Source organism: Neophocaena asiaeorientalis, unplaced genomic scaffold (genome assembly GCF_003031525.2).
Source record: "Neophocaena asiaeorientalis asiaeorientalis breed wild unplaced genomic scaffold, Neophocaena_asiaeorientalis_V1.1 scaffold30, whole genome shotgun sequence".
NCBI classification, from domain to species: domain Eukaryota; kingdom Metazoa; phylum Chordata; class Mammalia; order Artiodactyla; family Phocoenidae; genus Neophocaena; species Neophocaena asiaeorientalis.
Window position 1 is genome coordinate 13,592,877 of NW_020174923.1, and position 14,862 is coordinate 13,607,738.

A 14,862-nucleotide genomic window follows, 5' to 3' on the forward strand; every position below is an offset into this window, starting at 1 on the left:
GTACCTTTGTTCACACCTGCGCCTGGTGTCCCCTGGGCCAGAGAACCTCACTTTTACCTCCTGTAGAGACTAAACCTTTAGTGGCTTGAAGTGGATAGATAGGTGGCCTTGGGATCTGCTCCTAAAACAGCTTTCAAGCACTTCTCTGCTGTCGATACTCCCCTCCTCATTTTGGTGATTGTTGGTTCTCAGCTCCACCCTTTACGTTTCGGATTGGGCTTTCTTGGCTCTGGTTAAAGGCGGTTATCACTTGTCCATTTGCTTTCCTGCTTCCAAAAATTTTTTTGTTGTCTCTCTTATTTTCTCTAATCTTGTAAGTTTAAATCTTTAAAAATATTTCTTTAGTGGTTTTAAGAGGGTTTTCAAGAGGGAGCAAACTGAGATGTGTGGATTCAGTCTTTTACCTTAATCCAGAAACTGATATGAGAAGCAGTATATGAAGTTTTAAAAGTTTTAAATATACAAAGTATATTTTGTATGATTTGGTTTGGATCAGTTATTTTAAAATTTTGTATAATTTTTTTTGTTTTTTGCCCCCGTATCTCCCAAATATCTGGTTGTGGTGTTTATTGTGCCACCTTTCTCATATCATGCTGTGGAGATGTAGCATGGAAACTTGTGTTGGCGAGGTCAGTACAAATGGAAAGATAACTGTAACCACATTTTGGTTTGAAGTTTAATGCAGTCTTTCATTCTATGTGAAAAAAGTCAGTGAGACTGCCTTTCAGGGAGCCTGGTGCTTGTACTCTCTAGATGTTCAGCACAGCAGTTTACAGACCCTATCCACTCAGTCTCATGTGCCTTCCCAGAAGGTCTCAGAGTCATCAGGATTGCTGTGAACAAATCAGGAAGTAAATGAAATTTATTCTGTGCTCCTGTTCTCCCATTCTTTTGTTCCCTTCCCTTATCCTGCCTTTCTTCACCCTTTTTGGATGTTCATTCTCACTGCCTCTCACTTCATTCCCTGTGCTGCTGTTTTGGGCCCCAGACATCCCAGAGATGCTTTGTCCACATATAGGTAGGCCTTGACATCTGTAATGTAAGGCTTATCACACAATAATCAATGGTGTAGGCCTTGGTGTTAGGGACCTATAGGTGGAACTAGTTGCTGATGGGTTAGTAATAACAATAGCCAACATCAACATTTATTCAGCACTTAATATATGCTGTACAGTTTTTTTTTGTTTTTTACATATTATATTTACGTAGAAAAAAAGGAAGTTAAAATTTCAACAGCTTTTTTTTTTTTTTTAAACAAAAAGTATATCCCCAGCCAGGAAAATGGGTAAATCTAGAGAGATCCTCAAGGAGTTTATTAAACTGTCAACTTGCCCTACGGACAGTAACAGATTTAATTTATCATTGGATTGAAAAGTTCATTTTTATTTTTATATAACCTAAATAGTAAATTTGCCTTTTCTCTGAAAATTTTATACACAATTTTATAACCTTCAAAAAGACAATAAAAAATCAAATTATGTTTATAAATTTTTGTTATTTCAGTATATAAGAACCTTTTACTTTCTTTTTGACATTTACGGTTTCACAATATATATCTTAAATTTGTATGTTTACTTTTTTTTTTGTCTTTATCCAGGTCATTTATTACTAGACAGTTGTCATACAGAGTGGTTAAATATTAAAGCTCTGAAACTAGCCCTGGTTTGCATTCCTGGCCTTGTTAATTACAAGTTCTGTGTCATTAAAGCACCTACAACCCTTCTAAGCCTGATTTTTTTCACCTATAAAATGAGAATTGCCGTTGCTTCATGAATTGTGAATGCTTGTATGTTTATTTATTTATAAAATTTATTTATTTGTTTATTTATTTATTTATTTTTGGCCGCGTTGGGTCTTTGTTGCTGCACGCGGGCTTTCTCTAGTTGCGAGGAGCGGGAGCTACTCTTTGTTGCGGTGCGCAGGCTTCTCATTGTGGTGGCTTCTCTTGTTGCAGAGCACAGGCTCTAGGCGCGTGGGCCTCAGCAGCTGTGGCAGGTGGGCTTAGCAGCTGTGGCTTGTGGGCTCCAGAGCTCAGGCTCAGCAGTTGTGGCACACAGGCCCAGTTGCTCCACGGCATGTGGGATCCTCCTGGACCAGGGCTCGAGCCCGTGTCCCCTGCATTGGCATGTGGATTCCCAACCACTGTGCCACCAGGGAAGCCTCTGTATGTTTACTTTAGTAATCAAGACACTATTTGTGAAGTATACCTAGTATTTTTATTATTCTGTTATTTACTTTAACAGCTTTATTGAGTTGGGTTTTTTTTTGTTTTTGGCCGCGCTGTGCTGCTTGCGGGATCTTAGTTCCCCGACCAGGGATCAAACCTGTGCCCCCTGCAGTGGAAGCGCAGGGTCCTAACCCCTGTACCACCAGGGAATTCCCTGAGCTGTTTATTAATTTATGTATTATAAAATTCTATTGTTGTAGATATACAATTCTATAATTTTAGTAAATTAGCACTGAAAGTCCCACATCCCAGGAAACATTTTCTTCCGAGACAAATCCAAGTGGTTGGTTATTCCACATTTCAGTCATTCTGAAAGTGGTCTCATATCTGTTTACAGTTAATCTTACTCCCATTCTCAGCCTTAGAAAATCACTCTGCTGTTTGTATAAATTTGCTTTTTCTAAACATTTCATATAAAAAGAAACATATAATAATATTATTTTGTATCTCAGTTCTTTCACTTAGAATAATGTGTGCCTTACAGTTTTCTAATAAGCATTTTGTATATACTTTTTTTCATTAACCCTCACAACAACCCAGTAATGTGGGTACTATTTTTGTACATTTTATAGATGAAGAACTAAACTCAGAGAAGTTAAATAACTTGCTCTAGGACTTGCCCAAGACTCTATGGCTATTAGGAAGTAGGACCTAGAATTATTTTTTCAGGACCTATTTATAAGGATATTCTCTTTTCTTGTTTCTTCTTTTCTTTTTTTTTGACCACACTGTGCGGCTTGCAGGATCTTAGTTCCCCGACCAGGGATTGAATCCGGGCCAAGGCAGTGAAAGCGTGGAGTCCTAACCACTGGACCGCCAGGGAACTCCCAAGAATATTTTCAATAGCTAATTTTATACTGTAGTCTAGTTTCCAAGCCATCATCTTGAGAAGTCGGCAATTTGCCTTGTTTTAGCTGTTAAAAGCAATGCTCATAACTGGGGGGAGAAAGATAGTATAATGGTTTTGGCTCTGTTGGGACTGGGTTTTTCTGAGATCTTATAAATTTGAAACACAGGCATTTTTAGAAAATATGACATAAATTAAGTGATGTTTTAAAAAAGTCCTGTTTCTTGATACTTCAATATCAGTATATAAAACAACACTCAGACAAGTAGAAGACCCTTTGAATGTGGTTAAATAGGTGCAAAGCTTTAAAATTACAGGAGTGAAAGGACTTAAGAAGGTACCCATGCATGGATTTGTGGTACATTACCAATGAAATGAAATAATCTACTTTTCTAAATAGAACAAATTCTTTAAATTACATGTTTGTCAGGGAAACTATTCACTTACATTTATTTGCTTTAAAAGCTTTAGTCATAATCTCTCAAACTGCCTTTCTTATTGCGTAATAAAGTACACAGAATTTAATGAAAATCTTAGATGAACAAGTATGATACTTTTTTTCATGTGTTGTGACATTTTGACTATTTTCTTTGTAAAAAGTCAGATACAAAGATTTTTTCAATTTTTAAAAATATTTATTTATTTATTTGGTTGCGCTGGGTCTTAGTTGTGGCTCACCAGCTCCTTAGTTGCAGTACGTGAGCTCCTTATTTGTGGTATGTGAACTCTTAGTTGCAGCACATGTGTGGGATCTAGTTCCCTGACCAGGGATCGAACCCAGGCCCCCTGCATTTGGCGCACCACTAGGAAAGTCCGTAAATATCATTGTTAATAATAATTGTTCCTTGTGAATAATTTGAGTAAATGTGAGATTTTACATCATTTTAAAATTTAGATCAAAACAATTTCCGTTTAAGCGCCCCCTTGTGGTAGATGATTTGTGGACTACTGATGAAAGTTTTGAAACCATTGTAAATTGCTCAGCTTATGTTATGTGGAGATCTGGTATATGTTTTCCCTGGAAGTCCAGAAGCTTAAAATGATAAATCAGTGGACTTATTGCCCAAGGGGGTTATGTCTAAAACAAAGTCTGGGGCAGTGAACACTTTAATTGTGATACCAATAGTTTATAGAAACTATTTTCCTCTTATTGCTTTTATTTGTTTAATACTCATTTAAAAATGTTATTTGAATAGGTTAGGGAATAAAAGAAAAGTTCTTAAACATCAGTTTATAGTCTACCTGAGGAACCAGGATACTTACTGAGCAAACAATTTATAGAGATCAATTTCAATCTGTTATGTAAGAGGGCCAGTCTTTCTTAAATATTGCTTTCATTCTATCAGTCCTTTGCTCTCAAATTGGGACTTCTAGTAAAATAGGAACTGCCAGATTAGACTAGCACCGTTTCCTGTCACTGTCTGTTCTGAATAAAATTACCTTGAACACAGCATTTTAAAACTCTGCATTTTTTCATTTTCCAGATGAACTAGTTTATGCTTTTTAACCTGTACAGCTTTCCACCTGCACCTCCACGTTCTAGCCATAAGCCACCTATTTACTTGCTGACTCAGTTGCCATCAGACCTACGCCTGTAATCCTTCTGCCTGTGCCCAGTTCTGCATACCAGCAGCCTCCTGGACAAGTCCGCATAGCAGGCACCTCAGATACAACATGTCTAAAACTGCATGCATCACTTGCCCCCATTACCTACCCTTCATTCAGTGTTGCCATCTTAGTAAATGGGATCACCATCCTACTGGCTGCTCAGGCTAGAAACCTGGGAATAGTCTTTTGTCCTATGTTGTTTGTTATATCTTTTAATTACCTCTTAAATATTGAATCCATTTCTCTCCGTTCTCACTGTCAACATCATCTTGATTAGACTAGTTTAGTAGTCTCCAAACTGGTGTATGTGTAACTCCCCAATTCTCTTCTCTGTTCCATAGCTGGATGATTTTTTTAAAAATATTTATTTATTTATTTTGGCTGCATCAGGTCTTTGTTGTGGCACACGGGATCATTGAGTTGCGGCATGCGAACTCTTAGTTGCAGCATGTGGGATCTAGTTCCCCGACCAGGGATTGAGCCTGGGCCCTCTGCATTGGGAGCATGGAGTCTTAGCCACTGGACCACCAGGGAAATCCCCATAGCTGGATTATTTTTAAAACAGCCATTCTGATCAGGTCTTTTCCCCCCAAGTTGAAAAACCTTTCAATTACATACTTCCATTTGCTCTTAACAGAAAGTTCACAGATCCCTAATTTTGTGTATTTATTTCTTTTGCTTCCTACCACCCAAAACAAAATCAATAAAAAGCAAACTAAAAACCCGCAAAGCCTTTCGACTAACCTATCCTTCAAGTCAGCCTATTTATGCCATTTCCTAGGGCTTTTTCCCCTGAATTTCTCTCCCTCTTGCACCGTGAAACACATCTTTTTTTTTAAAACACCCATTAAACTTGTAATTATTTGTTTTAAGGTAAATATCATATACTTCATCAGATGAAGAACATAATAGCAACCCTGCAGATTGCACCCACCACGTGCTGTCAGTGTTCGAAGCACTTTATGTGTTTTATCCTCACAACAGCATTTTGATGTAAGTACTGTCACCCCATTTTTCAGAGGGAGAAGTTGAGGCAAGAGAGAGGTTAAGTAATTTATCCAGTATCATACAACTAGTAAGTGGCAGAATCAGAATTCAGTCCCAGGCATTGTGACTCCAGAATGTGTGCTTTTAACCTCCTTGGGCTGCCTTTAATCTCTGACTTCTGAACCGCATTAGTTTCCTGTGGCTGCTGTAACAAGGCAAAGAGAGAGATTAATTTTCTCACAGTTCTGGAGGCTAGAAGTAAAAAATCAAGGTGTCAGTGGGCCCACTCCCTCCAAAGGCTCTAGGAAAGAATTCTTTTCTTGCCCTTTACAGCTTCTAGTGCCCCAAGTGTTCCTTGGCTTGCTGGCAGCATAATTCCAATCTCTGCCAACCTCTGTCTCTTCAAGAAAGTCTAGGCATTTTCTGTCAAGTGCCTCAAAATTCTTCCAGTCTTTTCCCATTTCCAGTTCCTAAGCCACTCCCATGTTTTTAAGTATCTGTTATAGCAGCACTTCCTTCCCCAGTATCAAAATCTGTTTTAGGGGACTTCCCTGGTGGCGCAGTGGTTAAGAATCTGCCTGCCAATGCAGGGGACACGAGTTCGAGCCTGGTCTGGGAAGATCCCACGTGCCGTGGAGCAACTAAGCCTGTGTGCCACAACTGCTGAGCCTGCAGTCTAGAGCCCACAAGCCACAACTACTGAGCCTGCGTGCCACAACTACTGAAGGCTGCATGCCACAACTACTGAGCCTGCACTCTAGAGCCCACGAGCCACAACTACTGAGCCCGCGTGCCACAACTACTGAAGGCCACTTGCCACAACTACTGAGCCTGCGCTCTAGAGCCTGCGAGCCACAACTACTGAGCCCTCGTGCCACATCTACAAAGCCCGCATGCCACAGCTACTGAGCCCACGCTCTAGAGCCTGTGAGCCACAGCTGCTGAGCCCGTGTGCCACAATTACTGAAGCCCACATGCCGCAACTACCGAGCCTGCATTCTAGAGCCCATGAGTCACAACTGCTGAGCCCGCGTGCCACAACTACTGAGCCTGCACTCTAGAGCCCGTGAGCCACAACTGCTGAGCCCGCGTGCCACAACTACTGAGCCCGCGCTCTAGAGCCTGTGGACCACAACTGCTGAGCCCACGTGCCACAACTATGAAGCCTGCATGCCACAACTACTGAGCCTGTGCTCTAGAGCCCGCGAGCCACAACTACTGAGGCCCGCGCACCTAGAGCCCATGCTCCGCAACAAAGAGAAGCCACTGCAGTGAGAAGCCCACGCACCACAATGAAGAGTAGCCCCCCTTGCCGCAACTAGAGAAAGCCCATGCGCAGCAACAAAGACCCAATGCAGCCAAAAAAATAAGTTAAAAAATTAAATCATAAAAAAAAAGCATAAAATCAAAATCTGTTTTAGTTTCCTAGGGCTGCCATAACAAATTGACCATAAAATGAGTTGTATTAAATCATAAAAAAAAAGCATGAAATCAAAATCTGTTTTAGTTTCCTAGGGCTGCCATAACAAATTGACCATAAAATGAGTTGTTTAAAGCAACAGGAATTTATTCTCTCGCGATTCTGGCGGCTAGAAGTTTGAAACCAGTGTCAGCAGGATTGTTTCTTTCTGGAGGCTCAGGGAGACTCTGTTCCATGCCTGTCTCCTAGCTTCTTGTGGTTGCTGGCCTTCCTTGGTGTCTCCTGGCTCATAGGCAAAGGCACATGACTTGAATCTCTGCCTCCATCTTCACATCACCTTCTCCACGTGTCTCTTTGAATCCTCTCCTCCTCTTGTAAGGATAGCAGTCATTTGATTTAGGGTTCACCCTAAATCCAGAATGATTTCATCTCAAGATCCTTAGCTAATTACATCTGCAAAGACCATATTTCCAAATAAGGTCACATTCTACAGTTTCAGGTGGACATACCTTTTTGTCAACCCACCACACTAGCGTTCCTCACTCTTATTAGTTTCTGTGGGTTTTTTTAGAAATGAAACTCAAAACGTACTGTTAGTCATTAACCTCCTACTTATCTTGGCTAAGTAAAAGCCAAACAGACTTTAAAATGTAGGCATATAATCTGTAAGTTTGCTATTAATTGTATTTTTGGCCCATATTTTCATTCCATTCTGTCCTCCCCTGTGACTTCAGGGAAGCCAGGCCAGTCTGGGTGTGCAGAAGGAACGTTGTAGAGACAGCGCTTCTGTAGAAACCAAATTCTAACCCCATAAACAAAGGTACTTACAAATTGATGTATATTCATCTAGGAAAGCAGTTGTCACTTTTACAATTAGAATAGATAATCTTGGTTATATAAACTGTGCAAACGTGCCCAAGTACATCAATATTAAAACTTCTTTGAAAGCATTAGCTGTTATTGTTCACTCAGTTTTGCTACTTTATGCTTTTGATGAATTTATCCTTCTGTAGCTTCAAGAAGAAAATAAATGGTCATTGTTGAGTATTATCTTTGATGAGCAGAATGAAAAATAGAGCTATTTTTACTTTTTATAATATATATTTTTGGCTGCATCGGGTCTTAGTTGCAGCATGTGGGATCTTTCATTGCATCTTGTGGGCTTCTCTCTAGTTGTGGCATGCTGGCTCCAGAGCGCATGGGCTCTGTAGTTGCGGCATGCGGGCTCAGTAGTTGTGGGTGTGGGCTTAGTTGCCCCGCTTCATGTGGGATCTTAGTTCCCCAACCAGGGATTGAACCCGTGTCCCTTGCATTGCAAGGCGGATTCTTAACCACTGGACCACCAGGGAAGTCCCCCAATAGAGCTGTTTTTAGAGGGACATTGACAAAACTGTACATTTAGGGGAAGAATATCAGGGTAGTGACGACTGGAAAACATGCTGTATGAGGAATAAAGTATTTGAGCATGTTTGGCCTGAAAAGAAAAAAAATGGGGTAAAATTATAGATGTTGTGAAAGAGTTGATGGACTGTGTGTGGAGGAGGCGTTAGGTTTATTTCAGAGAATTCTAGCAGGCAGAATCAGGATGGACTGGTGGAAACACTAGGTGTGTGTCATCTCTTAAAAGGAAAAAGGAAAAAACAGAGCAGTTCCAATCTAGAATAGACTGCCACCATATAAAGTTGTGAATTCTCTGTTAAGATGAAAATTAAGATTAAAATTAAGTGTTCTCCGTTAAGATGGAAATTATGCAGATGCCAGCATGGGCTAAGTCAGTCAACTGATAAGGACCCTTTTAGTAGCCTGTGAGTTGCTTGAAAAATTGGACAGAATATCCATTTAATTAAATTTGTTCCCATAGCATCTCACTTTCATGTAGAAATATTATGCTTATAAATTGTTTTCTACCCCAAAAACGTTTTTATGTAGAATGTTTTTCTTGTTCCATTGAAATTTGTAGATATTTCTGAATCAAGAGGAAAAAAGCAAACAAGGAAAGAATTTGATATCATTAAACAGAGGGAAAATCCTTAAGATTGAAATCTTAGAAAACAAAGCATTAGGCTGTCCTGTAACTCTTGTGCTCTGTCAAAGCTCACTATGTACTTTTTATTTATTTATTATTTATTTTTGGCGGCATTGGGTCTTTGTTGCTGCGTGGGCTTTCTCTAGTTGAGGCGAGGGTAGGCTACTCTTCGTTGCGGTGCACGGGCTTCTCATTGCAGTGGCTTCTCTTGTTGCAGAGCTCAGGCTCTAGGCGCATGGGCTTCAGTAGTTGTGGTACGTGGGCTCAGTAGTTGTGGCTCGTGGGCTCTAGAATGAAGGCTCAGTACTTGTGGCACACGGGCTCAGCCACTCCACGGCATTTGGGATCTTCCCGGACCACGGCTCGAACCCATGTCCCCTGCATTGGCAGGCGGATTCTTAACCACTGTGCCACTAGGGAAGCCCCCTATTAATCTTTTTATTTAGAGGATTCTGACATCTTTAACATTTTAAATTGGAGTAGACCATTGTTCTCACTCAGTCATAAAAAGTCAGTAGAAATACCCACTGTAGAATGAAATCTAGAGCAGCTTAAAAAAATGATTTTCAGAAATTTTTGTAAAAAGCTTCTAACAGAAATATATTAATATCATATGTCAGCAGATGCTGATTTGAAAGAGGGAAAACAGGGACCCTTTATTAATCTCTTTTTCTTTAAAATTTTTGATAATTTTGATATCCTTTTATTTATCCATGATTTAATATATCCCTTCTTTGTTCAGAATTATTGAATGTCTCATTCCTGGAATTCTGCTACATTTTAATTTATTTACTACCTTACTAGTAACAATAATATTTTCTATTTATTGATTGCTAATGATGTTTTCCAGGCACTATGATAGATGCCTTATTATAATACCTTTATTTACCTTATAGTATCTTACAGTGTCCCTCAAGACAGGTATTGTTGTCCTCATTTTACCAGTGAGGTGAATAAAATGTCTCAAGAGGCTCAGAGGAGTTGTGTCTTGTCCCCGTTCACATATCTCATTTAAAGCCATATCTTTCTTAAAGTGCTCTTCTTTCAGCTTTGTGAGTTTGCCTTTGAGCAGACAGGAATGTTAGACTCTTTCTTGTTAGGTACCTCACACATACTCCTGAATTCTTCTGAATGAGAGAAGAACTAAGTCACATATGTTTCTTGAAGTCTGGTCCTAGACATTAATTTGCCTTGTGTTTTTAGTTATTAGTGTTGAAGTCTCCACCTCTATTACAAGTGACTGGCATCTTTAGAGAGATTTAAGCAGGAAAAGAAGCTGCTGTGCTCTTCTCTCCAGTTTGAGCTTTGATTGTCCGTTAAGAAAGAGGGATGAGGCATTGTTACTTGATTGAGATGACTCCTTCAGGGACCAGAATTTAGCAGAGCATTTACACCATTTGGATGGAAATGTTTCTAAACTATACTGTAATGTGAACCTGCTCTGTACCTGCCAAGTACTGATGAACATAGTTTAAATATTTCTGGTTATTCTGCTCCTCGCGTTGTTACAGTGATGATCTTAAAGTTGATTGAAGTGTAACCAAGACTGTCCTCCACCAAGTACTCACACGCTCTGAATTTTAAGGTCATGTTTCTGCATGCCATGTTTTTAGATATCTTTCTTTGCTGCTATACTAATTCCTCTCTTCCCACTACTACAAGCAAATTATTTTATCCTAAGCTGCTATGGGCTAGGAAATCAAAATAATTAGAGGTTCAAATAAAATGAGTACCTTGAGTTTGAATGAGACTTGATAGGATCCCTTATGAGCAAATATACTGAGCTTTAGTGCACAATCTTTGTGTGTTTTAACTTCCACTGGATAGATAAAATTGTCAGGTAAGTGCCATTTTGTCTAACATCAAAGTGTTTTTGTGCTTTTTTTAAACAGAGAAGAAGATACGGAAAATGAAAATGAAAAGAAAATTTGGTACTACAGCACAAAGGTCCAGCTTGCAGAATTAATTGACTGTCTAGACAAAGATTACTGGGAAGCAGAACTCTGCAAAATCCTAGAAGAAATGCGTGAAGAAATCCACCGGCACATGGACATAACTGAAGACCTGACCAATAAAGCTCGGGGCAGTAATAAATCCTTTCTGGCGGCAGCTAATGGTGAGAGGGAAATTTTCTTATTTTACTTTTTGTTACATTTCCTGGTATGAAATCACTACAAAATATGAAAATATATTAAAATTTTCAAGTATGATTATTTTAATTCTCTATATTTCATTTTCTCAAGAGGACCTTGTTCATCCTAACATAAATTGGGGATCCTGTGCATTTTAGTGTTTTGTACCTTGCCTTGCACATTACTGATGTTCCCCAAATTATATTTGTTTCTTTCTTTAATTCAAGAATTTTATTAATAAACCTTTTAGGGAGTCCTATTTTTAATTATGAGAAATGGTATTCCTTTAAAATTTACTCTTCGCTTTCTTTTTTTCTAATAAACTTTTAATTTTAGAATAATTTTAGAGTTACAGAAAAGTTGCTAAGATAACACAGAGGGTTTCACGTACCCTGCGGCATGCTTCCCCTATTGTAACATCCTTTTTTTTTTTTTTGGCGGTACATGGGCCTCTCACTGTTGTGGCCTCTCCCGTTGCGGAGCACAGGCTCCGGACGCGCAGGCCCAGCGGCCATGGCTCAGGGTCCCAGCCGCTCCGTGGCATGTGGGATCTTCCCAGACCGGGGCACAAACCCGTGTCCCCTGCATCGGCAGGCGGACTCTCAACCAATGCGCCACCAGGGAAGCCCGTGGGGGCCACTCTTCATCATGGTGCGTGGGCCTCTCACTATCGCGGCCTCTCTTGTTGCGGAGCACAGGCTCCAGACGCGCAGACTCAGTAGTTGTGGCTCACGGGCCTAGTTGCTCCGCGACATGTGGGATCCTCCCAGACCAGGGCTCGAACCTGTGTCCCCTGCATTAGCAGGCAGATTCTCAACCACTACGCCACCAGGGAAGCCCCAGATCATGACTTCTAAATCTCATTCTCCAGGGGTTCCCTGGTGGCACAGTGGTTGGGAGTCCAACCGATGCAGGGGACGCAGGTTCATGCCCCGGTCCGGGAAGATCCCACGTGCTGTGGAGCAGCTGGGCCCGTGAGCCATGGCCGCTGACCCTGTGCGTCCGGAGCCTATGCTCCGCAGCGGGAGAAGCCACAGCAGTGAGAGGCCCGCGTACTGCAAAAAAATAAAAAATAAAATAAATAAAATAAAATCTCATTCTCCAATTAAAAAAAGAATCAAGACTCCTTGAGAATTCTAGGGCTGGGGCAAAGAAAATACAAGGTAAGTCTGGAACGTCTTGCAGTGCTGGAAAGTGAGGAAGCACAGAAGGAAGGAAGGTGGGAAGGAAGTGTGTTTAAAGGTTACAGGACTCATGTTTTTAAAGGATACAGGACTTACCTGGAAAAGCTCCCAATGGCCAAAAGCTGGACCGATTTGAGCAACAAAGTAAAAATGATAGTATTGGATCATAACCCAAAGAACATTATTAATATACAGGAGTCTATGCTGATATAACTTGTGGTCTGCACCCATGCCGTAGTATCACTCCACCCTAGTTGAAAGAAAATTAGAGCCATTAGGGATTTAGTGACTTCCAGAAAGTTATGGGACTAGAGAGAGATATGTTTCCAAATGGGCCTCTGTTTTCTCATTTTACAGTGGAGGCCTGAAGATTTAGTAGCCTACCCCCAGGCTCACGTAGTTAATTCAGGTCAGATCTGTGCTAGGTCCTGGGTCTCTAGGTTTTTGTAACTGTACCACACTGCCCAGACTGTGGGTCTGTGTCAGCTTAACAGGTTTTCTCCTATGGCGGAGGATATCACAGTAATCTATATCAATCTCAATTTTAAAAGATAGACTAATTTTTCTTTCTTTTTTTAAAAAGAAATTAGAGCCTATATTATCATGTATTTTCTAGAAGTGAAGGTAACCAAATCGATTGAGTTCTCTAAACATCAAAATGTTACTGGTAATGTTGATCCTTATTTCATAGTTCTTAATGCTTTTAGCAAATTTATCTTTAATAACTTGTATTGAAACTCTTAAGTGGCATTTGTAGTACTTTTATACTTGGTATATATGGAAACATAATTTTATTTGTTTTATTATAGAAGAAATTTTGGAATCTATAAGAGCCAAAAAAGGAGACATTGATATTGTTAAAAGTCCAGAAGAAATAGAAAAGGAGAAGAATGAGACTGAGAATAATAACTCCAAAGATGCTGAGAAAAGCAGAGAGGAGTTTGAAGACCAGAGTCTTGAAAAAGACAGTGATGACAAAACACCAGATGATCCTGAGCAAGGAAAATCTGAGGGTAAAAACATTATTTGGTTAAAAAGAAATATTTCATCAGTGTTACTTACAAAAACTCCAGTTTTACTTGCAAAATGAAAATGAATCTTTTTTATTGCAAACAACTATTTAATTTTACATTTCTGAAGAGATTAGGATACCCTTCCTCCATATATAACATGTACAGTCATTGTAATGAGTTTTATATATTGGTGGATTTACTATAATGTTATACCCATATCTCTATTTATACTTCTTAATAAGGTGCCATTTCCCTATAAGATTTTTTGGTGAAAATCACTGTTTTTATACCAGAATATACACTTTTGTATGTGATATAATACGTTCCTTTTTATGTTAACTACTTAAACATTCTTAATATATCAAATATTCTTAAATACCCTTTGGATTACCTGCTGCAAAATTATCCCAGAATCTAATTGCTTCAAAATGGCCATCGAATAGAAGCCAGGTTTTTTGGTGATCATTCATTTTTAGTAGTTGACTGAATGTGGCCATTTGTCCTAAAGCAATTTTAAAGGATATCTTTAAAGTTTTGTTGTGCATTTTACTGTAGAGCCAACAGAAGTTGGGGATAAAGGTAACTCTGTGTCAGCAAATCTTGGCGACAACACAACAAATGCTTCTTCAGAAGAGACTAGTCCCTCTGAAGGGAGGAGTCCCGTGGGGTGTCTCTCAGAAACCCATGATAGCAGCAACATGGCAGAGAAGAAGGTGGCATCTGAGCTCCCCCAGGATGTGCCAGGTACAGAGGGCAGTGTATCAATGCCTCTGTAATGGGGGGGAAATCCTTCCCTTTAGTAGTAAAAGCTGAATGTCACCTAAAACTTTAAAGTATGTGTTCATTCATGCTGCTTGCTTACATAAGTGCCATCCCTGATTGCTAAGTTGTCACCTAACATTTGGAGTTTGACAGATGTTCTTGCATTTAGTGCTTGAAACTCATCATAATCTTCATGCTTTTTAAAGTTCATTTAGCTGTTTTTGTCTAATAGACTTATTTTTATATTTTATCACCAGACCATAGTGGCAGATATTTTGGTTTTAAGTACTCACATACTAATGGCTCAGTGTTGAATGATTTGACCATTCCAATTCTGTATGTACTAACAGATTAATTTTATGTTTGCATGTGGTCATGTAAGTTTTTTTTTAACAACATCTCAAACCATAATGTTACAATAGAAACCCATTGTCACAATATATTTTGACATGAAAATGTAAATTAACCAGTAATAAATTTTAAGCTTTTTAAAATTAAATTCAAAATAAGTTATATCACACCAAGAATGTTATTATGCCTTTCCTTTTGCCTTTTTTAAAAATGAAAAAAAATTTTTTTATTATAGGAGCTGTGTGTATATTTTTGAAAAACAAATTAGAAAATTTAGATGAGCAAAACAAGAAAAAAAATACTGG

General features: G+C 39.3%; 1 protein-coding gene across 10 annotated transcripts in view; it reads left to right on the top strand.

Annotated features, from left to right (window-relative positions):
- Positions 1-14,862, top strand: part of BPTF (bromodomain PHD finger transcription factor) — a 132,248-nt gene that overhangs the window by 35,803 nt on the left and 81,583 nt on the right. For 8 of the 10 annotated variants that reach the window (XM_024760587.1, XM_024760593.1, XM_024760586.1 and 5 more), the window contains exons 3-5: positions 11,008-11,231; positions 13,241-13,444; positions 14,000-14,188. In XM_024760587.1, the coding sequence (XP_024616355.1) occupies positions 11,008-11,231; positions 13,241-13,444; positions 14,000-14,188 (617 nt within the window). The remainder of the gene's footprint in view (positions 1-11,007; positions 11,232-13,240; positions 13,445-13,999; positions 14,189-14,862) is intronic. The other 2 variants (XM_024760590.1, XM_024760594.1) reach the window with 1 other exon arrangement.